This window comes from Brienomyrus brachyistius, unplaced genomic scaffold (assembly GCF_023856365.1).
Source record: "Brienomyrus brachyistius isolate T26 unplaced genomic scaffold, BBRACH_0.4 scaffold98, whole genome shotgun sequence".
Classification (NCBI taxonomy): Eukaryota; Metazoa; Chordata; class Actinopteri; order Osteoglossiformes; family Mormyridae; genus Brienomyrus; species Brienomyrus brachyistius.
Genome location: NW_026042373.1, coordinates 347,152 through 375,063, shown reverse-complemented (window position 1 = coordinate 375,063; position 27,912 = coordinate 347,152). Strand labels below are relative to the sequence as shown.

Below are 27,912 nucleotides of genomic sequence, written 5' to 3'. Positions count from 1 at the left end.
CGGGACTGTGGTTATAGCTCTCTGCCCTGACATGCCCCCTCCCTTCTGTGCTCTTATTTTTCTCAGCCTCATTTCTGCCCCCCAGTAGCAGCACGAGACACACACTGACAAGGCCTGGGTGAGGGAGGTCGTTTACTGCTGGTACGGCAGGGGAAAGTGGCCCCTCACGTACAGCCTGAGCTTGTTGTGTCCTCCCCCCCTCCAAAACAGGAGGCCACAATCAAAGAAGCTGTATGTTGGACAAAATGAGCTGTGAATGGCTTGGAGTTACTGTACATTCTACAGGAATGAATGGGTGAGACAGAAAGAACAGAATAAGGATGAGGAGCGGGGCCTGGGTGCTGTAATCCCCTGCTGGCTATCGCTCGGCCCCTGGCTTAAGGCTTCACCGGGAACCGTAACTGGTCTGCAGAGTTCTGAGAGAAGATCAACACTTCTCTAAACTTCCGGGCCCAAGGGTCCTACCTGCATTCAGAACAGTCAGGCGTCAGGAGAGCAAAGTTAAATGCAAGCTGTTGGCTGGCGGGTGTTCACTTGGTTGTATGTTTTGTCAGAAACCCCCCCCCCCCCCCCGGACCCCCTTTCCATTCCTGACACATGAATCTCACGAGGTTTTGCTGAATCCAGACTCATATTTATGCTGTCTGTCAGAAGTTGTCAGGTAAGGAAAATCCTCCACGCTGTCGCCATTTCCACAGAGAATCGTTCGGTGCTGCTGTGCTCACTAGGCAAGGCCAGAACTACCGCCCTGCATCCCTGGAAAACGATGAAGCAACTGAGCAGCAGAGGGCCTGGTTCAGACGGGAGCATATCACTGCTAAGTGGTGCCATAAACCACCAAAAAGGGTGCCGCAGGAATGCCCGCCCCTGCTGTGTCAGCGGGCTTTCTGGGGTTCTACAAAAGTCCAACATGGGACTTGAGCTTAAAATAACTAAATACAACAGCAACAAGAACACCCTAAAGACTACTGCCCCTATGGCTGTTTGCAAATATTTACTGCAACCACTGGAAAATGAGAATACTTAGGGGCAGATTGGCGATAGTACCTGTCCTGTGAAACGAAAGGTCTTACTAACAGCGCCCACAGTACTTCCCAACTGCCTATGTGAACAGCTGCGACCACAGAAAGGCTTGTACATGGTGGGTGTAATGGAGAGGGGACACTGAAAAACTGGAAGAGAGCAGAGGTGGGTCTGGTCATCAGCCGTAACAGAGAGATCGGGGACTTCCTGCCACCTACACGCACTCACAGACACACTCACAGACACACAGCCACCAAGTGTCACAAGTGCGGGATGCTCTCATAGCCGCTGGAAAATGCCACATCAAGAGATGTGATCAAGAAATGTGACAGGCTGGTCGAAAACTCAGTTTCGGGTGTGATTATTCCAGAAGGACACAGAAACATGAGCATCTTCTTCTACCATCCTTAAGGTCCTCCTGTCTGTGATGTTTTCCTGTCTGCACCATTTTCCTGTCTGTAATGTCCTCCTATTTAGTAAATCAGTCTGTAATTTCCTCATGTCTGACACATTCTCTTGGCTGTAACATCCTCCTGTCTGTAACATTGTTTTATTCAATTTGTGATTCCATGTTAAGCCTATGAGCTGTTTAATTATATTGTGTAATAACTGCATGACAATGCAATAATATTGTAACAAAGAGACATTAATGCATAATGCAGCTCCTGTGAGTGTCTCCCCATACAGCCACGCCTTGGTCTCCCCCATGGAGCAGGGATGTCTCTATTATATCTCTGATCAGATTCTTGACAATTTAATCAGAGTGGGCAGGTGAGGGGGGAAGAGCCGCCCCCCGATCCGACGTTCTAATAGCTAAAGCGTCCAGTGCTAACCGTCACTGGCCTGACACTCTGCTACAGCTCTGTAAGGCTCTTTAAAGGAAAATGACTAGTGAATTACCGAAACATACTAACGTTACTGCTATTTGGGGAATGCCCTGCATCTTCAACTGAGCACTTTGTGTGGGGGGTCGGGGGGGGACACAGACCACACAGCAGGGCCTTTTAAATCACTGGTTATACTCTCTCTGCCCAGTACCAGACGGGCTTGATTTACACAGACTGGTGTATAACTTCACTTTGGACCTTGAAGCTTATGAACAGAGAGAGCATAAATCAAAATCGCTTTTGTGCCCTGTAGAATCAGAAAAAATGTCTTTCTGGCTCGGAGGATGAAATATCTGCTGATTTATGGGGCTATGAACACATAGCTGATGTTTGTGTGGCATCCCAATCCGATTTGATTCTGCCGCTTGTGGTATCTGCCGGGTAGAATTACCCCCCAGAGGAATTGGACACTGGGCTTCCTTCATTATCTCGTGAGAGCTGCACAGCAGCAAGGAGACCTGAAATTACGGAACACCAGAAAGAACACTTTATGCTTTTTCATTTTTGCCTTGAGCCAAAGCGAGTCTGATAACCGGAGAGCATGTCATGAGAAAACAGCGGGAAAGTTCCCTCTATGTACCCCTGGTTATTGGGTGCTTATTATCTACAGTTAATCCATCGCATTTCTAACCCTACTTTAATGTTCCTCTCGCAATTGTTGTTCTGTCTTCTGTAAATGACTCCAGCCACCTTTACACTGCTGTAGGCATTAAAAGCCCAGGACCAATAGAAACACTTTCACCTCAGCCAGCATCACGATCCAATTCCTTTGTGCTTAACATCAGGTGCCAACCAGCCTGACCAATCAGCTCTTTCCATGTCTACCTCTGATCTTATGTGCTGGTAGTGCTGTTACATGTGAGATTTCAGTCTGATATTAAAGCAGGTGTCTGGCATGAGGCCTAAGGCATGATTGTCAGAGTGACGCTTGGCGATAGACTGCTTAGAGGCTGGAGTCCGCAGGTTCGAGCCTTAGGTGAGAAAAGGCTGCCGAGGCGTCGAAGCTCCCAGAGCAGGAAGGCAGTGACTCAGTGTCGTGCCAAAGGTGCCCGGAGGCTGGTGGTGCCTGAGCGGAGAGCCTCAGCTCCTGGAATAACAATAATTTTGCTAAGAAAAACAAAAGCGTTTCGGCTCCTCGGCAATGACCTCGTCATAAATATGCAATCGCTTCACTGGGGAAACCCGGCATGAAATGGTTATGAGCCAAAGAGTACAATTTCTGGGTAATTACCCGGTCGATGCACGCTTTGACAGGCCAGGGGAACCTTAAAGCCTTGGGTGAACGTATTCTCATTGCCAGTAGGCGGGATGAGAAGACAATCCGGAATGAAGCATTATTGTTACATTACCCAGCTCCGAAAGGCCCACAACACTTTCATTTACGGCGATCTACATGGCCTGCCGCGTTCATTCAGGAGCCACGCAAGTCCCTCACAGTGCATGATGCACAAATTTGGGAGGATAACAGCATGCGAGTCCAGCTATGACGGTGACACTGACACGAAGGCGTAGTGATTTGGGGTCTGTCTCTCAGCTTTATATTTCAGTGGGGGCTTTTGGAGCTCCCAAAATCCTTTGGCTGTCTTCGTATCATCACAATGACATCATGGTGTTTTGGGGTGAGGCTGATGTTGGGGTGGTACAAGAAAACTGTGTGGTAAAGCTAATCTCTGTGTCAGGCTTGTTTCCTGAGCAAAGATGCCTCCGTTGAGACTCCGGCTTCCTAAGAACTCCTTTTCTGCCGGTTTCTGGCCATGACATCCTGCAAACCTTAAAGCAGTGTTTCTCAAACCAGTCCCCAGACAGTCCACTGGGAGCTGGGAGGGAGCAAAAATGTGGACCATCTGGGGGTCCCTGAGAACCGGTTTGAGAAACACTGCATTAAAGCATCTGCCCATACCCTGCCAAGCAAGCCTCTGCCTTGTGCCACACAATGCACTGGGGCAATGCACTGGGGCAATGCCATGGAGGCCCCAGGAATGCAGGTCATTCAGTGAAACACTCCATAGCTCCGTGACCACAGTAATCTCCAAAGACAAGGAAGCGCCCCCAATGAGCATGATACCTGAAAAAGCACCTGTTTGCATTGAGACGTTTTGGAACCCACTGCAATATAAATGGAGCCCCCACTGAAAAATTTTCCATTTAAATTTATTTTTATTTAGCAGATGCTTTTGTCCAAAACAACAAGTGAGGCGAACAGCAGATTACAAAGATTCACGCTGTCAAGGAGCCAACTGGGCATAAATGCAGCTCGGCTGAGCTTCCAGTGCACGAGCAGGTATGAGTGTAAGCAGGAGAGGAGCAGAAGCCACACGACACCTTCGAAACAAAGGAAGAACCAGGTGCGGCTAGTGTTCAATAACCAGAAAGTTACCAATAAGCGCATTCAGGGAACAGACAGCAGCGTTTAATGGTGATGCTGACGGCCACACAGTGTGACTCACATGGCCTACTGAGAAAGGTTACTTTGTTTGTGCTGTAGGGAATTCGCGGACGACTCCTGCAGAGGTTCCCACGTGAGGTCAGGCAGCCCTGGAGCATCTCTACCGTTAGTGTATACAGCTTCTGTGGCTGAGATTCCCCAGGGAAGCTTACTACTATCCAACCACACAGACACTCCGCATCCCACATGCCATGCAAGGACCCCAGGCAGCAAACACACCTACTGCATGCATCTTTATTCCTGTTTTACACTCTCCCCCCATTTAAACATTTATATTATATTTTAGCTAAATGTAACACAGAAAGTCCTTCTGAACTAAATAAAGATACAATCATGAACATAATTTGATTAAAGAATATGATTAAAAACCCAACCTGAGTAACATACAGCTCTGCTTCCATCTAGTGGTCATTTTGAAGTACATTTCTTCTTCTATTAAGCGTGGTTTTCTGTAGTAGCATAAATTTACTTTTCACATGAGTACAAGGCAGAAGCATGTAAAAATCATGCTACAACCATACTAAAGAATGTAAGTCAGCACTGCACTGCAAAAAAACCCAATAGCCATCGTGGGGACAAGGCTAGCAAGTGCCCTGTTTACATACGGACTTCGCTCTGGTCTTGGTGACCCTGAAAGTCACTGTAGATCTCCTCACCACCTCACCGTAAAGGTACTTTGAAAGTTAAAAATGATCACTGGTATCCTCAGAGGTCCCAAACCATAAAGCTTTAATCATAAGACCAGATAGGAAGAAGCTTCAAAGTCCAACTTCCCACACAGCAAAGGAAGAGCCAGGAGAGCTGGTCTCATCCAGACAAAAGCTGTTGTACCCAAAGCCACGTCTCTGTGGAGGCTGACCAGTATGGGAAGGATAAATTAGAGAGCAGATAAACAATTCCCTGTTATGCGTTTCTGCAAATGCTTGTTACTATTCTATTTTATTTTTCCTCAACCCAGAGTAACTTACCAAAAACACATGAGTGCAGTGATCCTGCCAGCTAGGTCATTAAAGAGAACAATGTTGTTTTTATCCGAGCCTGATCATTCTTACCATTGGCTTTGGGTCGTTCTGATTTTAAAGGGGAGGGTCTCCCGTAATCACAACCTTAAAGGGGCGTGCAAAGGTGAAACAGGCCAGTCATGCTCCACATGTGAATATGAATGACATTCCTCCAAACTGACTGCCAGTTAGCAGTCTCCACCACTGTCTACATGCACACAGTCTCCACGTCTCCACCACTGTCTACATACATACAGTCTCCACCACTGTCTACATACATACAGTCTCCACCACTGTCTACATACATACAGTCTCCACCACTGTCTACATACATACAGTTTCCACCACTGTCTACATACATACAGTCTCCATCACTGTCTACATACATACAGTCTCCACCACTGTCTACATACATACAGTCTCCACCACTGTCTACATACATACAGTTTCCACCACTGTCTACATACATACAGTCTCCATCACTGTCTACATACATACAGTCTCCACCACTGTCTACATACACACAGTCTCCACCACTGTCTACATACACACAGTCTCCACCACTGTCTACATACACACAGTCTCCACCACTGTCTACATACATACTGTCTTCACCACTGTCTACATACATACAGTCTCCACCACTGTCTACATGCACACAGTCTCCACCACTGTCTACATGCACACAGTCTCCACCACTGTCTACATACATACAGTCTCCACCACTGTCTACATGCACACAGTCTCCACCACTGTCTACATACATACTGTCTTCACCACTGTCTACATACATACAGTCTCCACTACTGTCTACATGCACACAGTCTCCACCACTGTCTACATACATACAGTCTCCACCACTGTCTACATGCACACAGTCTCCACCACTGTCTACATACATACAGTCTCCACCACTGTCTACATACATACTGTCTTCACCACTGTCTACATACATACTGTCTTCACCACTGTCTACATACATACAGTCTCCACCACTGTCTACATGCACACAGTCTCCACCACTGTCTACATGCACACAGTCTCCACCACTGTCTACATACATACAGTCTCCACCACTGTCTACATGCACACAGTCTCCACCACTGTCTACATACATACTGTCTTCACCACTGTCTACATACATACAGTCTCCACTACTGTCTACATGCACACAGTCTCCACCACTGTCTACATACATACAGTCTCCACCACTGTCTACATGCACACAGTCTCCACCACTGTCTACATACATACAGTCTCCACCACTGTCTACATACATACTGTCTTCACCACTGTCTACATACATACTGTCTTCACCACTGTCTACATACATACTGTCTTCACCACTGTCTACATACATACAGGCTCCACCACTATCTACAGGCATATGTTAATGCTCTTTACATTTACAGATGTATGCATGCTCAAGCAAAGGGTACTAGGACAGGGTACTTTAAAAACACAGCACACATCATTTTATCTATATACAGTATATGAGTTCCATTATTTTTAAATTATGTTATCAATATTACAAAGATTTTATTACAAAAAATAAGTAGACAACATTTTAGACAACAAGTAGGCTACAGAAAAACTAGCATAGAGATGGATCTCAGGGAGTTAAGGTTGAATTCCTCTGATCTACTGTCTTCGTCTGCTGGTTTATAGCAGGATTCCCCAGTTCCAGTCCTGGGGGCCAGAATCCAACACAGTCTGCAGATTTCCCTGCTCAAACATTCCTGTTAAAACCTGGTTATTAGCTGATTAATGTGTGTTTCAGCATGTGTGTTTGGGAAATCTGCAAGCTGCACTGGATTCTGGCCCCTCCTTTAGTCAAGGCAGGGGATCAGGTGAAGAATGTCAGTGTGTGTTGAACTGATGCAGTGATGGGGAAGGGTCTGGCAATGTGGGTGTGGCACTGCTGCGGGGGTCGTGGTCAATTCATGGACGGGGGGGCGGAGCCATGCAACTTTCAATGAATCACACTCTGCTTTCACACGCTACGGAAACATCAGCCCAGTACAAAATTCATCTGTTACTAATCTGTTAACCGGATGAATCAAAGGTCAAACTCTTATTTCAGCATTATTTTACTGGACACTGAAGAGTCAAGGGAAGCCAATTAGAGTAAAGTCTGGAAGCTCTCAAGGTAACATTTACAAAGCCACATGTCACTACATTTTTTTTTATCAATTTTTGCCCATTAGGAGAAACCACTGTCATTTTGGTTATACATGCTAAGGTTGCTGTCACCGCAGGTGTAGGTACAGGGCATACCAGGAAAAAGAACCTGTCACTTACAGGTACTCCCCCTCCGCGACCTCAGTGTCCCGCACCAGGAATACGGTCCCAAAACTGCCGCTGCCCAGCTTCTCCTGGATGCAGTATCTCTGGGCTATGAGGACGGCACGGTGATTGAGCTTCTGGCCACTGGCCGGCTGGACCTCCTGCTCCCGGAACTTGGGCATGTCATCGGGAGCCTACTGGAATGTGGAAACCCTGTGTAGATACAACCACACAGCGTCAGCTTACCAGATATTTCACTGTCTTCATTTTCGGGTTTAAGCACAGGAAAGATGCTTTGCTTCATGGTCTTGTTTTTCCACTGCTTAGAAGTAACATTATTGACTAATTATATGATTAATAAACAAAACATGTTCAGTGCAGTCATATGACTTTCAGAAGTCTTATGAAGAAGACTATTTTTTAACACTAGAACTGCCAAATCTACGCAAATTTGCGTAAATTCCCTGGGCCTAACACCTACTAGCATCCCTGCTGAGAGTTTCTTGGGCCATTGTCCTCCTGCTTTTGTTGTGCAAACACACCCATTACCTGTGAGGCCTGGCACATTTGCATTTTTTTACTCAGAGCAGCTCAAATCCAAGGCAGGCTAAACCTCTGTGTGTGACATGGAAACCTTCACAAAAGTCTGCCATATCTATACCAAATATCCCACATGCTGACTGACCTGCAAATATGAAAGACACACATTCACAAAATATATGGAAGCACAAGTCTGTTTTATTTATAAAAAAAATTAAGTGTTTCAAACTTTGCAGTGTTTGCAGACCCAGTGACCATCATCCCTGCATTTGGCGCAAGTGAATTTGTAACACTTTGCACTGGTAAACCTGCTGCGGTTTCTGTTGCAGTTCTCCTGTACCTGACACTGAGTTGTCCATACAAGTCCTGGCACAGCAGCAGCCTTCCTCTGTCCCCATAGCCTTTTGTGGCATAAATTGGCAATGGAGTTCCTTGGTTAGATGACTCAAAAATAATCTTCTTTTGCCTTCCCACCCTGTACATGCCTTGTACAGAACGTAGGAATTTGCCACCACCAGGTCCAGCATGTTGTAAAATACAGCTACTGGCCACCTGCATGTTGCTGCTCTTACGGAATACATGCGCGCCATTTGGTCCAACACATTTACACCACACTATAACAGCAGAGAGAGAGAGAGTCATGAGTGTATTTGCTTTTTTTCTACCTTCTTTCTATATAGGCCTGTATAGTACATATCAGAAAACATTGTAGCACTGATGTAAAATTATACACACATTCACATACCTTCATGTGGTTATAGTCTGTTATCGTGTTGGGTTTCCTCTTTCTGCCTTCACAGATCGCCACATCTTGGTCCAAGGAACTCAGAACACACACAATCTTGTTTTTTTAGGTGCATAAATTGTCAAGGAGACACTGCCACTTCTAAGCACTGACGCGGAGAATTCCTCTTGCTGTGCAGTGTCCTTTGAAATTGGAGGAAGTTCATACCAAACTTTATTCCCTGTGCTCAGTAGTGTTGTTTTGCGCTGAAGCAGTCTGTGTGACAGTGCCAGTGAGGTGAAGAAATTGTCCGTTGTGACATTTCTCCCGTCATCCAGAAATGGCTCCATCAGACTCATGACCATGTTCTCTGCCAGCCTCTCCCTTTTCTGGTGACTGGGGTCCTTTCCCAAGTTAGGGGACACGTTGCAGACGTATTTGGTCTCCAAATCCGTGGCCATCCAGAACTTGATCCCAAATTTGTCCGGCTTGGATGCGATATACCAAGTGACATGGAATGGATCCACATCTACTCCACGTTGTCTTTCCACCGGTGTCCCTCAGGGCTCGGTTCTTGGCCCTCTCCTATTCTCCCTCTACACTAAATCTCTTGGCGAAGTTATATCCTCACATGGCTTCTCCTACCACTGCTATGCCGATGACACTCAACTCATCCTCTCCTTCCCTCCCTCAGACACTCATGTCTCCACTAAGATCTCTACATGCTTGGCAGACATCTCATCTTGGATGACCACTCACCAGCTAAAACTCAAAACTAGTAAAACTGAGTTGCTTTACATCCCGGCTGACTCATCCCCCCTCCAGGACCTTGCGATCTCCTTTGACAACTCCCTGATCCGTCCTTCGGTTTCTGCTAGAAACCTTGGAGTTACCATAGATGATCGGTTGTCATTTTCCTCACATATCGCCAGTCTTTCTCGCTCTTGTCGGTTTCTCCTCTTTAACATCAGGAGGATACGTCCATTTCTTTCCACCCAGGCTACCCAGATACTCGTCCAGTCCCTCGTCATCTCACGCCTTGACTACTGCAACTCGCTTCTAGCGGGTTTACCACTGAGCGCCATCCGTCCCCTCCAACTGATTCAGAATGCAGCTGCTCGTCTTGTTTTCATCCTTCCCAAGTTCTCCCACACCACTCCTTTGCTGCGCTCCCTCCACTGGCTTCCTGTAGCTGCACGCATCAGATTCAAAACACTGATGCTCGCATACAAAGCCAAAAATTCTCTGGCACCATCCTACCTAAAGGACCTCATCACACCCCGCTCTGCACCACGATCTCTCCGATCCTCCAGCACTTCTCGACTGGTCCCACCTCCCCTCAAGGCACAAGGAAGACACGCATCTCGGCTCTTCTCTGTCCTGGCACCTAATTGATGGAATGAACTCCCCCTAGATGTCCGAACAGCTGAATCCTTGAATGTCTTCAAGCGACGACTCAAAACTTTTCTTTTTCAGAAATACCTGACGTAGAACTTCTATATTCTTACTCGACTCTTTTTCTGGTGTGTGTTTTAAAAAAATTAAATAAAATAAAAATTCTGCACTACTCAATGGCGTTCTCAGAGATAGTATTCGTAGCTGGGGTCCTTATTGAGCTAGCATCGGAAATTCATTGCAGAGTCTCAAAGCACTTATGTATGTCGCTCTGGCTAAGGGCGTCTGCCAAATCCTGTAAATGTAAATGTAAATATACTGCATGGACAATGAACCTTGGTCGAGAACAGCTGTACATCTATGTTCATGTGTTCTCCTGGAGTGAAACTTTCAGCACAGTTCTTGGTGAAGGCTGGCAGAGAACGTGGTCATGAGTCTGATGGAGTCATTTCTGGATGACGGGAGAAATGTCACAATGGACAATTTCTTCACCTCACTGTCACTGTCACACAGACTGCTTCACTTTACTGGGCATGGTGAATAACGTTTGCCGTGAACTTCCTCCATTGGCAAAGGACACTGCACAGGGAGAGGAATTCTCCACGTCAGTGTTTAGAATGGCGCGCATGTATTCAATACGAGCAGCAACAAGCAAGTGGCCAGTAGCTGTGTTTTACAACATGCTGGACTTGGTGGCGGTGAATGCCTACGTTCTGTACAAAGCATCTACAGGGTGGAAAGGAAAAAGAAGATTGTTTCCGATTCTTCTAGCCAAGGAACTCCATTGCCAAATACAGGGATGATGGTCACTGGGTTTTCAAACGCTGCAAACACAGACTTTGAAAGATAGACAGACTGTGTGGGACAGTAACCACTGAGACAAAAGGCAGAAAGATGACGAAGAGATGAACCTGGAACTGAGGCACGGATACATCAATTTTTACATGAACAGCCAAACATGCAAAGCTGGAGAGATCACACAAAAACAAAATTCACTTTTGGTGTTATAATTCAGTGATGGCCAATGAAAATGAAATGACATTTTATTCTGTATGTGTATGAGCATGTCAAAAACCATGGACCATGACTTCACTCAGCTTATGACATTTATATACAAACATGCATTGGAGACTGAAGTGTTAGCATGTTTTCATTTTATTCATTTCATTCTATTAGCAACTTTTCATTCTATTTTCACTCAATTTGTTTTATAAATAACACAGACTTGTGTTTCCATATATTTTGTGAATGTGCGTCTTTCATATTTGCAGGTCAGTCAGCGTGTGGGATATTTGGTATAGATATGGCAGACTTTTGTGAAGGTTTCCATGTCACACACAGAGGTTTAGCCTGCCTTGGATTTGAGCTACTCTGAGTAAAAAATGCAAATGCGCCAGGCCTCACAGGTAATGGGTGTGTTTGCACAACAAAAGCAGGAGGAGGATGGGGCTGAAGACCTGCGAAAATCACAGCAGGGGTGACAAACACCTTGGGACTCTCAGCAGAGAATAAAAACTCGGTAAATCTAGTGTTAATGGATTGGGAGAGCATGGAGGGGGGAGGGGTCACTGGAAAGGGGTATGTGGCGTTCCCGATATCTTTATAAAGTCCTTAGAGTCCTGGTGCTCCCTGTCTTGCTGTACAGCTGTGAGACATAGATGTTATCCAGTGAGCTGAGACGAAGACTGGACCCCTTCAGTACTGTATCTACTTGGAGGATCCTTAGGTACCACTGGTTTAACTTTGTGTTGAATGAGCGGTTGCTAGAGGAGTCCTGAATGAGGCACATTGCCTGCATTGTGAGGGAGCGTCACTTACGGCCATGTGGTACTTTTCCCTGAGGGTGATCCGGCTCACAGGATCCTCATTGCTGAGGACCTAAGCGGCTGGACCAGGTACCTATTTTCTGCCCCCCACCCTGATCTGGCCTGCACTATCAACAACACTAAATGAAACCCTGAGACAGAGGCGTAGGCTGCTGTGGGACAGGCCTGCTAAGCTCGGCTCCTCTAAATCATTCAGTATATCTGCTTTCATTAGCTCTGCATCTATTTGTAATCATTTTGCAATAAAGTACTTTATTGTAACTCTCTGGAGGAAATAAAAACACAAAAAAAGCAGAAGGCTCAGCACTGGAAAAACTATAAATTACCCCATAACCCAGTCAAACAAGGCAATCTTTTAATGATCCTGAACTATGGTATATACCCAAATAACACCTGCAGTTGTAAAGAACAGATAAAAATGAGTAGTCGCGAGCTAGTAATAGGACAACGCAAAGTCATAATAGCTTACTCACCTTGGACGAGCGGGTACCTCGGTCAAGTTCCAGCTCACGAGCACCCCATCATATTCAGGTACTTTTTTATTCTAATTTGTTTATGGCTGCTCCCATGGAAACGCGCGTCGTGGGCGCGCTTTATTCAGACGGGCACGCGTCTGTAAAAAAGAACCGATCTGAGATCGGCAAACTCCATATTCCTCAAGGTTCGTCCTGCTCACAAGCGACTCGAGTGACGCCCGAAGCTAGCTGTTCTTCCAGTCCGCGTCCAGCAGATGGGGTCGTTTCTCTAAGTTGAGGGCTGCCAACTCTCACGCATCTGTCGTGACAGTCACGCTTACACAAGAAATCTTACGGCAGATCTATATTATTTCATTATAAATCTAAAATTAACTACATCAAGCGTTGGGGTAGCTTGCAAACGCTACAGACTATTTTCCATGTGATTAAATTCTTGCATACATGTGAATGCGTGTGCAGACTCGCCTCGAACTGAAAATCTCGTGCCAGCCAGCCGGCCGAAGCTGGAAACCCTGTAGGTTTCGCAGCACCGGACTGCTGGATGACACTCTTCCAAGTAGGGTCTCAAGTCCCCTGTGAGAGCACTCAAAGAAGGTCGCTGAATACGAATATAAATGTGAATATAACATTTGGACTGTTCTGGCTCCAGGTGGAGCTTCAGCGTTTGTTCTTTTTCGGTTCATTGTTCACAGTCCCGAAATAAAGGCAGCACCCCTACCCCCAATCACCAGCAACATTTAACTACATTTCCCATGATCCACCGAAGCGGAAGGACAAGTTCCTTGACTTCAAGTGTTTCCTGTAGGAGTGCGAATGGGACGAGAGACAGGCGTAAACGGAACACTAAGGAAAACAACAACCGGAACTCTTGGTTAAAGGCCGTAAGACTACATTTACACTTGCGTTACAGCGTCAGAAGACACTCGGGTCGGAAGAGGCCAGCGAAGTGGCCGCCATGGAAGCGGTGCCCCGGATGCCCATGATCTGGCTGGATCTGAAAGAGGCTGGGGAGTTTCAGTTCAGCCCGGCCGTGAGGCAGGTGAGCCGGGAGAAAGGCGCGGCGGGCTGCTCGCGGTTTTACGGACGACCACCAGGCTCCGCTGACTGCTAACGTTCGGCCTGACTAAATGAATTCGTTTGTTATGTATATTAATTTGCCTGGCTAATCCTACACGAAGGCGCTTGTATGCTGGCTGACAAAGGGAGATAAGTACAGGCTCGTCTGCGTGTCTGTTTAATGGTCAAACAGACGGATCCTTTTCCCTCAGGGTGTGTCACCGTCATACTGACATGGCACGTGACGTGCTGCTTCATCTGGAAGCTGTGGACACATCTTGAGGGGTATGGTCGCTACCCCCCCCCCCTTCCTTATTTAATACGGTTTTTTGATGGGTATGGGGTGGAAACGATCTTGTCCTGGCAGCTTCACCACGTCTATGTGTCGCTTTAGCGTTTAACGGTGTCATCCCTATTTTAATTCTGTTTGTATCCGGCCCTCAGTGACGCCTGTCCAAACTCTTTTTCTTCGTCATGTCGTCAAGTTAAGCTGCAGTATTGAGACCTGGCCAGCAGCTGGTGAGGATATGCACTGAATGTGCCCAAAAGGCCAGAACATTGTCACTCTTTGCATTTGTGCTCCAGGGAAACTTGCGAGGGCCCTAGTCCTTTGGGAAGCGGGTATAACTGTTCTAGATGCAGTGAAGGCACTGTTCTGTGGTCCTCTGAGCAGAGTTCTTAAGCTGTATGTCTTCAGTGAACAGTCTATGTAATCGAGGAAAGCAGTACTCTACTGAATAAAACCAGGGGTATGTTTCTGGAAGATTTGGCAGATATTTTGAAACCAAATTAGGGTTTAATGAAGAAAATATTGAATGTAATACTGAAAATACTGTCAAATTTATGGTTATAGTTGGTTATGCTGACCAGTTACATGCTTGTTTCAAGGCTAATCAGATTCCTTGTATTAGTGCTGTATCAAAATATTTTTTTCTTTTATGCTTTTATGTTGACTTTATTTTATGTGTTTATTAAATCAACTGAACTGAAAGTTTTTCAGACTTTGAAAAATAATTCTGAGAATCACGATTTGAAATTCAAATTGCTGATTGTTTAACTTCTAATGAAGCTACTGCCATCCCTGCATGTAAGAAGAGAACAGCTGTTCTGGTCAGACCAGGCTAACAGCTTGAGTTTGAGTCACTTCCTTGCTGCTGACATCACACACTCAGGTGCGGCAGAATATTTTATTCTGTTCAGTTTCTCAGCTGATGCTGTCATCCAAAGAATCCTACCGACGTTTCATTAATGTGCACAGTAAGATCCTTTCTGGATCTCCGATGATCGATATTCAGTGGCTTCCTGGTCGCAGATCCTCCATCTCAATCCAGTCCCCAAGCACCGCGCTTCTTTGTGTAACTCACAGTGGGTCGCATTTCCCTGCACCGTCAGTCACCGGTTATTTAATGCTCACATTGGGCCCCACTGTTCCTGACTTGTAGTTAACTCTTCTGTCAGCTGCAGTAATCCACAGTGCCATGATCTGACAAGGAAATATACAAATCATGAAGATGGCTACGCCCACTCTCTTTATTTGAATAAGGGGGTGGGACATAGAGTGGTGTGGTGTGTGTGTGTCTGTTATCTCTCTGAAGTGTGTCAATGAGTCCTGCTTGTTTCACAGCCTTAAAATCAAGTAGAGCAGGTCTGTCTCTACTCCACTGTTAGTCAGGGATTCCTGTTAGATTGTTGTTTTTCACTGATCTTCATAGGCATGGTGGTGTGACAGGCCTGAAATTGGCCTGTTTAACGTGATTTATTTAGTGCTGGTAGAATGTGCCGGTACACCTGTTATATGGGGATAGTGATCCATTCCTCCTGGTTCACATGTGACCTTCGGAAGGTGCTGCTGCCACTGCCGCCGTCGTACTTTATGATTGCTTCACCATGGTGAAGAGTGCTGGTGACAGGATCCGGGAAGTCGTCCCCAGGTCACTCTTCCAGTCAAAAAAGCCCAGCATCCTGATCCTCTGAGCTCTCACTGAGCCTTGCGTTCTTCACTTGGCATCGCATGGGTGTGACCTCCCCCTCACTCCCTATTAAGGGACTGTGAGATGTAGCTGTAGCCCACAAGGCAGGAGCAGTATTGGGTGCCCACGCCCACGATGAAAAACAGCCACTGGGAATTGTGGGATTGCTGTCAGGCCAAACAGAGGAGGGGGTGACTAGATTCAGACTGGGGTGGCTCTTTGCGTTTTGCATTGGTAATATGGTTGGATCATTAGAGAATTAGCTCCCTATGAAGACTTTCAGGCCTGGGATTTGATTTCCAGATGTGCGTTCTGGTCGAGCAGAATGCCGACCACCAGAAGGCTGACGAACCGTGTTCTGGGATGTGCTGGTCCTGTGGCTTCATATCTGTACTTCCTCTCCTCTGCTCCAGTTCATCCTGAAGAACTATGGGGAGAATCCAGACAACTACAATGATCAGCTGAAGAAGCTGGAGCAGCTGCGCCAGGCAGGTGACGGGACAGAAGGGGTCCTTGTGGGACAGCGTCGGCGCAGGCCGTGGATCAGGCCATGTGACTAGAGGGTAGCCTATGAGAGTAAGGGGGCGGGGCATGAAACAGAAGGCGTGTAGAGAATAAATGTTGGTAAATAGCAGCTGACTTGCCATGTAATTACTTCGTTAAAGCCATTAAGATCAGAGGGCTATAGAATGACTCAGATTCCACAAGCTTATCTTGTCTCCATTCTTGTATGTCTTGTATGTGTATGTGTGTGTCTGCCTGCCTGACTGCACCCCTCCAGAGTGCGGTCAATGTGACCAGGGACTTTGAGGGCTGCAGCACCCTGAGGAAGTACTTCGGTCAGCTGCACTACCTGCAGAGTCGTGTGCCGATGGGCTCCGGCCAGGAAGCCGCCGTGCCCATCTCCTGGTGAGCTCCTCACCCAGCAGCACGTGCCTCTGGGCTCACACTCTGCGGCTGTTTGGGTACTGCTGTAGTGCTGCACTCTGCCCATGATTATGAATAAGCATCTCTAGCGGCCCCTTAAGGTCACTCTCATGTTCTGGTCTGGGATACATATCTTTAGCGCTCGTCTGCTTCTTGACCTAGTAACTTTCCATATGAACCTGCTCTGTTTTGGGATCACTTCCCCGGCCTCCTGTACACTTACAACCCCCATGACGCCCATGCCTTAGTGCTGGTCCTGGATCAGTGCGCCTTTCCAGTCCTTTAATTGTGTCCACTACCAACTTTAACTGGTTTCACTATTTATGAATTACCTGGACACATTAAGGGTGTTTTCACATATAGTCCTCTTTAAAGGAACTGAACTCGGACCTCTAGAAATGGTCCCAAAAGTGAACCAACAGAAAGGGAACTCAATGCTTTTTCTGTTCACAATGCGAGTTCATTTGAAAGGGGACTCGGTTCTCTTTATGGTTTACTTCAGCTCAGATGGGGCCTCAGTCCTTTTTCTGTTCATACTTCAAGTTCTTATGGAGCCCAATCTCAGACCTTTACTGCTTTGGATTCTGGGTAGTTTTCACTTCAAACAAGATGGCTGCTGCAATACAGACACAGGGAAAACCAAAATACAACAATTACTACTTAATTAATTAAGCACCGTAGTCTACTCCTCTAACCAGATTATTCCGCGTCCCACACTTGCAGCCATTATTTTTGTTTGTTTCCCGGGACTGTACCACGTGATCTGCCTACAGCAAAGCTAAAGGGTAAAATTTGTCGAAGCAAGTCAGGACTGCTTTGTGTTAATAATGCACAAGTCAAACGAACCATGATGCGGACTAAAAGCCAACCGGACTGAAACTACCTCCCGATGTAGTCTCAGTTCGGTTCGTTTCAAAGGGGTCTGAGTCTTTTGCCGTGTTCACATATATGCAAAAAATGCGGATTAATCGATCTGAGGTCGCTTTAAAGGATGAAATGGACCAAGTGTGAAAACACCCTAAGAAACCTTTTTTCACATGTATCGTTAAAGATACGAAAGTGGTAAAATTAATAAATGTCACATGATGATAATAGATAACCTTTCTGGTACTTCCTGAGGCATTTGCATTTGTCAAAGTGTCGGGCCAGTTAGAACTGGTCAGAACTGAAAGCAGGAAAGAGAGAAAGTAACGATGGAAATAACCACTGTGCCTTTGTCCAAGGACCGAGATTTTTTCTGGGAAGACGGTTACTCACGATGACATCTGCTATGAACAAGCGTGCATCCTCTACAACCTGGGTGAGGAATGGGAGCTCTCGAGGGGGAGGGGTCCACGTGTCTGCCGTGTTTGTGCCCTGCTGACTTCCCATGATCTTCTGCTCTCCCCAGGGGCTCTCCACTCAATGCTGGGTGCCATGGACAACAGGGTGTCGGAGGAGGTGAGATGCCCGGCCTGGTCCTTCTCTTAGGTCTGAGCGGGTCTGCATACTAAACTGTGCACCCCCCCCCCCCCTCCCCACCCAGGGCATGAAGGTGTCCTGCACGCACTTTCAGTGCTCGGCGGGGGCCTTCTCCTACCTGAAGGACCATTTCAGTCACAGCTTTAGTGTGGACATGAGTCACCAGATCCTCAACCTTAACATCAACCTCATGCTGGTAATGAGCTCTCACACAGGAGTTCCACGCGTGTGCATGCATGCACGCACGTAATGCACGGCCTTATTGGTGCATTATTGAATGGTTGCACTGCCCCCTCCCTCTGCTTCAGGGCCAGGCTCAGGAGTGTTTGTTGGAGAAGTCAATGCTGGATAACAGGAAGAGCTTCCTGGTGGCTCGCATCAGTGCCCAGGTAGGTCTGTCCGCTCAGCTACAGCCCTGTCAAAGCTCTCTGCACATAGCAGAGTGCATCAGGGTTAGGGTGCAAAGCCCTTACCCTACAGTCAGCCCTGGGCTTTGGATAACCCTCTATCACCCCCTGCAGGTGGTCGACTATTACAGAGAAGCGTGCTGGGCCTTGGAGAACTCAGATACGGCTTCTTTGTTAGGGAAGATTCAGAAGGACTGGAAGAAGCTGGTGCAGATGAAGATCTACTATTTTGCTGCCATTGCTCATGTGAGGGTCTTGGGAGAATGGCCATGGTGACCCCTTCTCATCACTCTGATCTTGGCTTCTGTATGGAGACAGTCTTGGGTTTTGTTTGTGGTGTATAAGTTGCTGTAGGTTTGAGTTCTGCTTTCTATCTAAAAAGCGTTTGAGAGGACTGCAGTGATTCAGTGAATTATTAAGCAGATATGTGAACGGAGCTGTGATGTTTGAGGAGCCTGTCAAGCTGGATGTGACTCCTGGTGACACACCTTGCCTTCCCTGCAGCTGCACATGGGGAAGCAGGCGGAGGAGCAGCAGAAGTACGGGGAAAGGGTGTGTCTCCTCATGTCCTCCTCGCGTGTCCCAATGACCGGCTGATGTCACTGTTCCGAAAGCCAGGAAGTAGCCTGCAGTAAAGAGATGACATCATTCAAAAGCTCCGTAATGTGTGAAGTTAATGTTGCTACTTGTGTTGATAGGCAGAGTAATTAATGTGCAGATATTCTGTTACAGCTGGCCTACCTGCAGAGCTCCCTGGACAAGCTGAATGAGGCGATGAAGCTGGCCAAGGTAACGTAACACAGTCTCCCACTCTGAAAGGGAATGGTCTGGGGGTGTGTGTGTGTGTGTGGGGGGCTCCTATTGATGTTTTTAACGCAAAGGCCTGGGTACAGTGAATCGGTAATACCGTGTGTGAGGCTGTGGGCATGAGTCAGCAGGCAAGGAGTGTAACCAGATGGTTATTCAGAGCTGCTAAGTGGGATGTCGTCTCTCCAGGGGCAGCCTGACAGTGTGCAGGAGGCCTTACGCTTCACCATGGACGTCATCGGAGGAAAGTAAGACATCCATTCTCTTGTACTTTGACTCGGTGGCATGCCGTACCCAGTGGGGTTTGACTCCTGATCCCCTTTGCTTTGACTCTGTGACGCACTGTATCCTTCGCTGTTTGCAGTCTTTACTCATCTCTGTCTTTTTGATCTTCCAGGTTCAACTCTGCTAAGAAGGATAATGACTTCATCTACCATGAGTCTGTGCCTGCTCTGGACACGCTGCCTTCTGTAAAAGGTGCTGCCATGAAGGGGACAGGCGGACCAGCTCTCCAGTGCCCCCTGGCTGCGGTGGCACAGACAGACACGTTCACGACCACGTTTTCACCAGTCTCCCTGTGCCCCCCCCTCTCCCCCCTCAGGTGCACCCCTGGTGAAGGGCCTACCGGTGAACCCTACTGACCCCAGCGTTACTGGGCCAGACATCTTCTCCAAGCTGGTGCCGATGGCAGCCCACGAGGCCTCCTCTCTCTACAGGTGGGTGGGGGGAGGTGGGGGCCGCGTTCCAGCACATCCGGCTGTGCTGCAGATGTAGCACAAAGGGCTTCCTGGCGGTTCCATGAAGCCCGTGGGCCTCCTTCCCGAAGGGCCACGGCTAACCCTGCTGTCCTCCCCTGCTTTCAGCGAGGAGAAAGCCAAGCTGCTGAGGGAGGTCATGGCCAAGATCGAGAGCAAGAACGAGACTCTGGAGTGAGTTCATGCAGAGCGGGGGCTTTACCGCTCATTCTGGCTGTTTCTCGATACGCGTACTTCACCCTACTTGTGCTCTCGTGTGCCCGTGTCACGTCTTCCATTGCTGAAGACCGGTTCCAATACTAAGAACAGAATTACAGAGGACAGTAAAAATCCCCAAATGCTGTTCTTGCTCCACCCCAAATATCCAGGATACATTGGCTATATCCTCCCCAAATGAGAATAATCCCATGATTCTTTGCACCCCAAGTTTGTTCTTAGCAAGTTAGCAAGACCACTGTCACCAAGACACGAGCACAATTTTTATGGTATTAAGAAAAACACCCTGTGTATGAGGACATTGCGGGGTGGGAGGCTTATCAGCAACTGTGTGTGTGAAACAGACAGTTTATGGACTCGCTGTGCCTGGACTCCAACACCGTGGACAACCTGGACATGTACGAGCACATCCCACCCATGCTGATGGAGAGGTGTGCTGCCCTGAGCGTGCGGCCCGACACCGTCAAGAGCCTCGTCCAGTCCATGCAGGGTGGGGGGCACACGCCTGCGCACACATGCACACTCAAATACCCAGAAGTTTCTTTCCAGCTACCGTGTCCAAATATCAGGTCTCCTTTCTTAGCTGCAGGATTCATTGTCTTCACAACATGGAAAGTGGCAGATCCAATTTTAACCATTTATAATTGTGCGACATATATAAACTCATTGAACATACATTAGCACAGGTAACTAGGAATAGTAGACCAAACTGCTGATTCTGCATAATCGTTGCCTTTAACCCCCCCGCCCCCCCACAGTGCTGTCAGGCGTGTTCACAGATGTGGAAGCCTCACTGCGTGACATTCGGGATGTTCTGGATGAGGACGAGGCAGGAGAGCGGAGCCTGGAGGAGGCAGGGGTGAAGCCGCCCCCCCAGCCGCCCCCTCTTGCCGAGCTGCGCCGTGACCTTGAGAAATATCTGGAAGCTCATGAGAAAGCCAGCTTCACCAATACCGAGCTACACCGTGCCATGAACCTTCATGTGCCCCACCTGCGGCTGCTGGAGGGCCGCTGGACAGCCTGCGGGAGACGCTGCCACAACCCCAGCTCAGTGAGGGTGAGGTGATGGGCGGGGCTTAAAGGAGGAACATTAAAAAAAACAAAAAATGACTCTTTTAAAACCAGACACCCCAACAGCACTGATGTAAACCCGCTTTGAAGGTCTTTGCTCTGGTCTGCTTTTGGGGAGGAGTGTTTTTGTGTGTTGACGGTGCTCCTCTCTGCCCCCTGGTGGCCAGACGAGCTTGCAAGTCTTCACTGCATGAAGCGCATTCTGGGGAAGGTGCAGGAAATGCGAGACCAGCGGAGCTCCTAGAGAAGCAGTTGCGCGACCTTATCCAGCAAGACGACATCACGTCTGTCCTGGTCACCACTGAACGTGCAGACATGAAGGTACGGTGGACACAGTCACCCACAGATGTGTGTGTAGATCTGCGATTCCCTAGGGCAGACACCTTGCAGTCTGAACCTTTCTGGATGGTGGTGCCTTTTGGGGTGACCTTTGACCTTCTGTGAGACCACCTGTCTTAACAGAAATTGTTTGAGAGCAGCTGAAGAAATACGATCAGGTGAAGCTCTACATTGACCAGAATCTGGCCGCCCAGGAGAACATCCTCAAAGCGCTAACGGAGGCTAACGTGCAGTATGCCATGGTGCGCAAGGGCCTGACGGAGACGGAGCACAAGTGAGTCTGTGTGTCACACTTTTGTGTGTGTTTGTATTTATCACCAGGCTTCCCACAATGTGATAAAAAACCTGCAACTTTTTAGCTTGTGGGGACTTTTTTTTCGGTCCCCACAAGGATAAACCTCAGTTCCATAAAAATCTGTGAATACAATCAAAACACTTAATATGCCAAAAATCTTGTATTTTGCTTGGTTACTTATGGTTAAGGTTAGCACTGGGTAGGAGTTAATGTTGTCATAGCTGGGATTAGGGTTATGCCCATCAAGATCAATGGAGAGTCCCCACAAACATACGAGAATATGGACTGTGAGCGTGCATGTGAGCCTCATGCTGACACCTCCACTCACTGCTCTCTGCGTGTCGAGGTGGAACAACACCGTGCAGATGCTGGTCTCCTCCTATGAGGCCTATGAGGACCTCATGAAGAAGTCCCAGGAGGGCAGAGAGTTCTACCAGACCTGGAGGGGAAGGCCTCCCAGCTGCTGGAGAAGGCCCGCAGCACATGCAAGGCCCGTGAGGAGGAGCGCCGAGCCCTTCTGGAGAGGTGAGACCCGGGGCCCGATCTGGGGTGATGGCGTGTAGAACCTCAGCCCAGGAGAACATCCTCAAAGCGCTCATCACCTCATACAGAACAACTAATCCTCAAGGTGAAGTGCAGAGTGGAGGTTCACACTCCTCTCTCTCCTCTCTCTCTCTCTCTCTCTCTCTCTCTCCTCTCTCTCTCTCTCTCTCTCTCTCTCTCCTCTCCTCTCTCTCATCTCTCTCTCTCTCTCTCTCTCTCTCTCTCTCTCTCTCTCTCTCTCTCTCTCTCTCTCTCTCTCTCTCTCTCTCTCTCTCTCTCTCAGGGAGCTTCAGAAGAAAGCCCCCCCTCGGCCCACAGCCCCTAAACCCCCCCTGCAGAAGAAACCATCTGAGATGGACTCCTCCAGCTCCCTGGAAGACCCTGAACTGGCCCAGATTAAACGCGGCCATCCTCAGTCTGGGGGGGGATGTCCCTGAGGAGCTACGCAGCATGCCCCCAGACATGTCCTTCCCAGGGGTGGGAAGGGTAGGAGCTCGCCCCCCCGGCCCTGACACCCTTCTTGCCTGGGGGTGCCCCCGTGCCCTCGCTGCACTGGCCGATAGCCGGCTCAGCTCCTTATGCCCAGCTGCCTCGCTTCCCCCCCAGCAGGCCCAGAGTTTGCGGCCCTGCTCCCCCGACAGGCCCCCCCCCGGGATCTCTGCCTCAGCCGCAGCCGCCTCACTCTAGCCAGCCCACTTTCCCAGCCTTCACCTGTGCCTGGTTACGCCCTTCCGCAGTCCCAGCCGTGCCCACCAGGGAGTGCAGTTGTCGTGAGACCATCCACTACCACGGTGGACAGCGTGCAGACACCCATTCCCAGCTACGCCTCGACCCCCCGCCATGCAATGCCCCCCATCACCTCTACTGTTATATGCCCCCACCTCAGATGGGCCATTTTCCCCAGTATCCCCCCCAGTACGAATGCCCCCTCAGGGATACCCCCAGCCACAAGTCCCATTTCCCCAGCAGCCCCACAGGTACAGGGCCAGTATCCCCAGTACATGCCCCCACACTTCCAGCAGCCTGCCTTTGCAGGGCAGCTCCCACCTCACAGCCACCCAGGCTTGCCGCCCCACCTCCTCGGCCAGGCTATCCCCCTTCCCATGTGATGCCTGGCCCCAACCCAGTGCCCCCAGCCTCCCAGGTCTCCCCATATCCTGGCCAAACCCCATTGCCACGAGCAACCCTCCCCCCCCAACAGCCGATGCTTCCAGCATCTGCCCCCTCCAAGCCTCCTGGCATTCTACCCCACCAGCCTCAGCTGCCCCCGGCCTCTAGTCCCGCCCAGCACCCCCTTCCTCTCGGCATTCTGCACTCCGTGCCTCCTGGTGTTCTGCTCCACCAGCCTCAACAGCCCCAGTTGCCTTCGGTTTCTGTTCCCTCCAAGCCGCAGTTGCCTCCTGGTGTTTTGCCCCACCAGCCCCAAATGCCCCCAGCCTCTGCCCCCTCCCAACCACTGTTGCCTCATGGTGTTCTGCCCCACCATCTCCAAATGCCCCCAGCCTCTGCCCCCTCGCAGCCCCCTTTGCCTCCTGGTGTGCTCCCCCGCCTGCCCCAAATGCCCCCAGCCTCTGCCCCTTCCCAGCCAACGTTGCCTCCAGGTGTTCTGCCCCGCCATCTCCAAATGCCCCCAGCCTCTGCCCCCTCCCAGACCTTGATGCCTCATGGTGTTCTGCCCCACCAGCCCCAAATGCCCCAGCCTCTGCCCCCTCGCAGCCCCCTTTGCCTCCTGGTATTCTGCCCCACCAGCCCCAAATGCCCCCAGCCTCTGCCCCCTCGCAGCCCCCTTTGCCTCCTGGTATTCTGTCCCACCAGCCCCAAATGCCCCCAGCCTCTGCCCCCTCCCAACCACCGTTGCCTCATGGTGTTCTGCCCCACCAGCCCCAAATGCCCCCAGCCTCTGCCCCCTCGCAGCCTATTCCGCCTGCTGGCCATTTGCCCCCTAATCCTCAGCTGCCTCTTGCCTCTCTGCCTGGTCTGCCCCAGCAGTCAGGGACAGTGTGCTACACGGGAGGGGGTCCCGTCATGCCCCAGCCTCCTGCTGGCCCTGTTCAGCCGCAGAGTTCCTGCCCCGGTTACTGTCCCCCTACCCCACCTCCCGGGGGTCATGTACCCCAACCAGCCCCTACCCCACCACCAATGCTGCCACCCGGTTCGGGCTCATCAGCCAGCCAGCCCCCCAGCATGATGTCGCCATCTCCCTCCCCAGTGCTTATACCCCAGCACCCCTCTCCTTCTCCCTCCCTCACTGGAAGCACAGGAGTGACCCACCTCCCCCATCCTGGCTCTGCCTCCTCTCCCCCCGTGTCCTCCGCCTCCCCACCTCCCGCCAGCAGCTTGGGCCCCTTATTCCAGCGAATGAGTTCCAGCACAGATGACCTCCTGTCCAGCAGCCCTGAGGGTCTGCACGGGGGCCCCAAGGCGGCCGGCCACGTACTGCTACCCACCAAGGCGGACCCGCAGGACGGGCAGCGCTCCCGGCAGCCCGCAGGTGTGCGGCTTATAGAGGGCGACCCCTATGGCGCCCCGGGCCGCGTCCAGAGGCTGCGCGAGGACCTGGAGCGTTTCGGCGCGGAGGTGCAGGCGCTGGCGGAGCCGGCCGAGCTGGACAGCCACTGGCGGGAGCTACAGGAGCAGCAGGAGCGCGACGTTCGCCAGCTCTCCATCGCTGTGGCGCGCTGCTACAGCATGAAGAACCGGCGGCAGGACGTCATGCCCTATGACTGCAACCGTGTGCTGCTGAGCTCCGGCAAGGACGACTACATCAATGCCAGCACCGTGGAGGAGCTGTCCCCTTACTGCCCCCACTTCATCGCCACGCAGGCCCCGCTGCCCGGCACCGCCGCCGACTTCTGGCTCATGGTGTACGAGCAGAAGGTGTCGTTGGTGGTCATGCTGGTGTCGGAGCAGGAGCTGGAGAAGGTAGGGGGGTGTGCGGGCTGTGGGAGGGCAGCCACTAAGAGCATGGGTCCTTATGGCAGCCCAACAGGCTGTCATTCTGTGCCCAGCCACTGGCTGTACCGTATGATTATATGCCTTCGATGGAAACCTGAACAGTCATTGTAAGAAGCCTCAGTTTGACAGTGACCGAGTACTATCGTCTTGAGGGTGTCGCTTCTTGTTTGGCAGCAAAAGGTGCCGTGCTACTTCCCGTCAGAGCGCGGCCAGCAGCTGTGCCACGGGCCCATCGTGCTGACGCTCACCACGCAGAAGGCCACGCCCACTCATGTGGAGCGTATGATCAGCCTGCAGTACCGGGACCAGAGTCTGCGGCGCACTGTCATGCACCTGCAGTTCACCTCCTGGCCTGAGCTGTGAGTGGGATATGTGGGATGTGTGGGATATGTGGGATGTGTGGGTCACTCCTCACTGCCGCCAGTGACCCCAGAACAAGCTGATGCATGAATGATGCACGTGTGTCCATACAGGGGGCTCCCAGACAGCCAGAGCAATCTGATCCGCTTCATCCAGGAAGTCCATGGACACTACCTGCACCAGCGCCCTCTACACACTCCGATCGTAGTGCACTGCAGGTACGGGGGTGATCACAGCGCTGCTGGTCACTGGGTCATTTGTGACGTCCTATAATGTAATAAATTGCATATCAAGCTTAAGGGATAGATGGGTGGGATTTGGTGGTTTGACTGAATGTTTGACTCCTCCCTCCCTCCATTCCAGCTCGGGGGTGGGCCGTACTGGTGCTTTCTGCCTCCTGTATGCAGCACTGCAGGAGCTCGATGCTGGAAATGGCATCCCTGACCTGCTGTCACTGGTGAGGAAGATGAGGCAGCAGCGGAAGAACATGCTGCAGGAGAAGGTAACCACTTGCCCAGTTGTTCATCTAGGGGGTGACAACTTGACCCCCCCGAGCCAAGCTCCATATGACACCCCCCTGCCTCCTCTACAGCTTCACCTCAAGTTCTGCTACGAAGCTGTCCTGATGCACGCAGAGCAGGTTCTCCAGCGCCATGGAATCCCCAGCATCCCCTGCAACAGAACCCCCAACAGTCCGGTTGTCAGGGTACGTCTAGTGCGTCTAGTACTTATCACGTTTGCTCAGGGTTGAGTATGGAGGGGAGACGACTGCATCTACAGGTAACACTGACGCTCTGTCTATCTGTCCTCCTGCGCTAGGCGTACTCGCGTCAGGAGTCCCAGGATATTGTCCTTGGTGGGGACATGCCAATCAGCTCTATCCAGGCTACCATCGCCAAACTGAGCATTCGGCCACCGAGCAGCAGCCCGGAGCAGGGCGCAATCTTGGGTTCCGACCTCCCCGGGAAGCCAGAGCCAAACAGCATGACCGCCATCCATGCCCCCTACACTGCACCCCAGCCCCTGTCTCTCAGCCCTCCCCATTCCCTATCCCCCTCCCCACCAATGAAGGTGCAGTCCCCTCCGCCTCCCACTACAGACCAGGGCAGCAGCCTGGATGGCTCTGTCAATCACCTCCCTGGCCCCACCCCTGCTGCCAATCACCACCCGACTCCGCCCCAACCCACAAGCTCCTCCTCCTCCTCCCTGGAGCTGCTGGCTTCCCTTACGCCTGAGGCGTTCACTCTAGACAGCGGCAGCCGAGGGAAACCCCGGATCAACAAGCAGAGCTTCCTGCAGCCACACAACGGGCAGGGCCTGCAGCGAGAGCCATCCGGGGACGACCCGCTTAGCAGCCTGGACCCGCTGTGGACACTCAGCAAGACCTGAAGAGCCACTGCCCTCCTGTCCCTTATGCTTTGTCCCTGTTCTCCCTTTCCATTCTGTCCCTTGGGACCACATCACTGTGGGTCTGTCTGCCTTGTGTTCCCCTGAACATCTCTAGCGGCCCTCTGGCTATCCAAGCATGCTCTCCTGTCCTGCTGTGTAGCACCTCTGCCTCGTGCTGTGCTGTCCTCCTGTCTCTCCTCGTGTGGCCAGTCTGCATGAGAAAGGCAGCGACTGTGGTGGGTACGTTCTGAGGTCCAGAAGATCTAAATTCCTATCAGCTGTGTGTTGGGGGGGGGGGGGGGGTTTAAGAACACAGTAGAATTTAACTGGAATTGTGGACACAAGACGGCCGTGCTGGTTGCTGTTTGGCCAGGATCCTAATTAGCTTCTTGTATAGCAGGTATACACACACACACACACACACACACACACACACACTACAGTGGTGTATCTGATCTGATTGGGTGATTGTACGTATATATGACGAACAGAATGGAAGATTAGTTATTACTGAAATTGGCTTTAATAATACTGATTTCCCCATTGCCTTGCTCGCTCTCTTACCTACAAAAACACACCAGAATCAGCAGACCAGAAATCGTAATGCATATTTTTAACTCCTCTTTGCTTCTTTTCTTATAACCCTGTAAATACACCTGGATTAAAGTAAGTGTTCTGAGAGTGATCAGTGTCTTGTCACCTGTTTGTCATCCGACAATCCACCGAGCTTGGGAATGCAATTACAGAGCCCCCCTAC

The 27,912-nt window shown here is 50.1% G+C and overlaps 2 protein-coding genes across 4 annotated transcripts in view; one reads left to right on the top strand and one right to left on the bottom strand.

Moving 5' to 3' along the window:
* LOC125727459 (serine/threonine-protein kinase Nek11-like) overlaps positions 1-12,833 on the bottom strand; it is a 40,126-nt gene extending 27,293 nt beyond the window's left edge. The window contains exons 1-2 of one of the 3 annotated variants that reach the window (XM_049004164.1): positions 12,602-12,833; positions 7,659-7,856 (exon numbers count right to left, since the gene is read on the bottom strand). In XM_049004164.1, coding sequence (XP_048860121.1) covers positions 7,659-7,825 — 167 coding nt within the window. In that variant the 5' untranslated portion in view covers positions 7,826-7,856; positions 12,602-12,833. The remainder of the gene's footprint in view (positions 1-7,658; positions 7,857-12,601) is intronic. The other 2 variants (XM_049004167.1, XM_049004166.1) reach the window with 2 other exon arrangements.
* A 553-nt stretch (positions 12,834-13,386) lies between these two features.
* Positions 13,387-27,840, top strand: LOC125727449 (tyrosine-protein phosphatase non-receptor type 23-like). The gene is given in 33 exon segments (XM_049004153.1): positions 13,387-13,643; positions 16,044-16,118; positions 16,412-16,539; positions 17,781-17,857; positions 17,948-17,997; positions 18,083-18,214; positions 18,327-18,407; positions 18,540-18,671; positions 18,930-18,977; positions 19,158-19,214; positions 19,422-19,480; positions 19,630-19,709; positions 19,834-19,948; positions 20,096-20,161; positions 20,548-20,693; positions 20,962-21,201; positions 21,204-21,260; positions 21,442-21,510; positions 21,513-21,595; positions 21,737-21,743; positions 21,746-21,887; positions 22,255-22,340; positions 22,343-22,433; positions 22,735-22,846; positions 22,848-22,981; positions 23,119-23,428; positions 23,579-24,041; positions 24,136-25,373; positions 25,581-25,765; positions 25,880-25,984; positions 26,130-26,268; positions 26,359-26,472; positions 26,586-27,840. Coding segments are annotated over 33 exon segments (5,475 nt in total). The 5' UTR covers positions 13,387-13,559; the 3' UTR covers positions 27,156-27,840.
* The last annotated feature ends 72 nt before the right edge of the window (positions 27,841-27,912 follow it).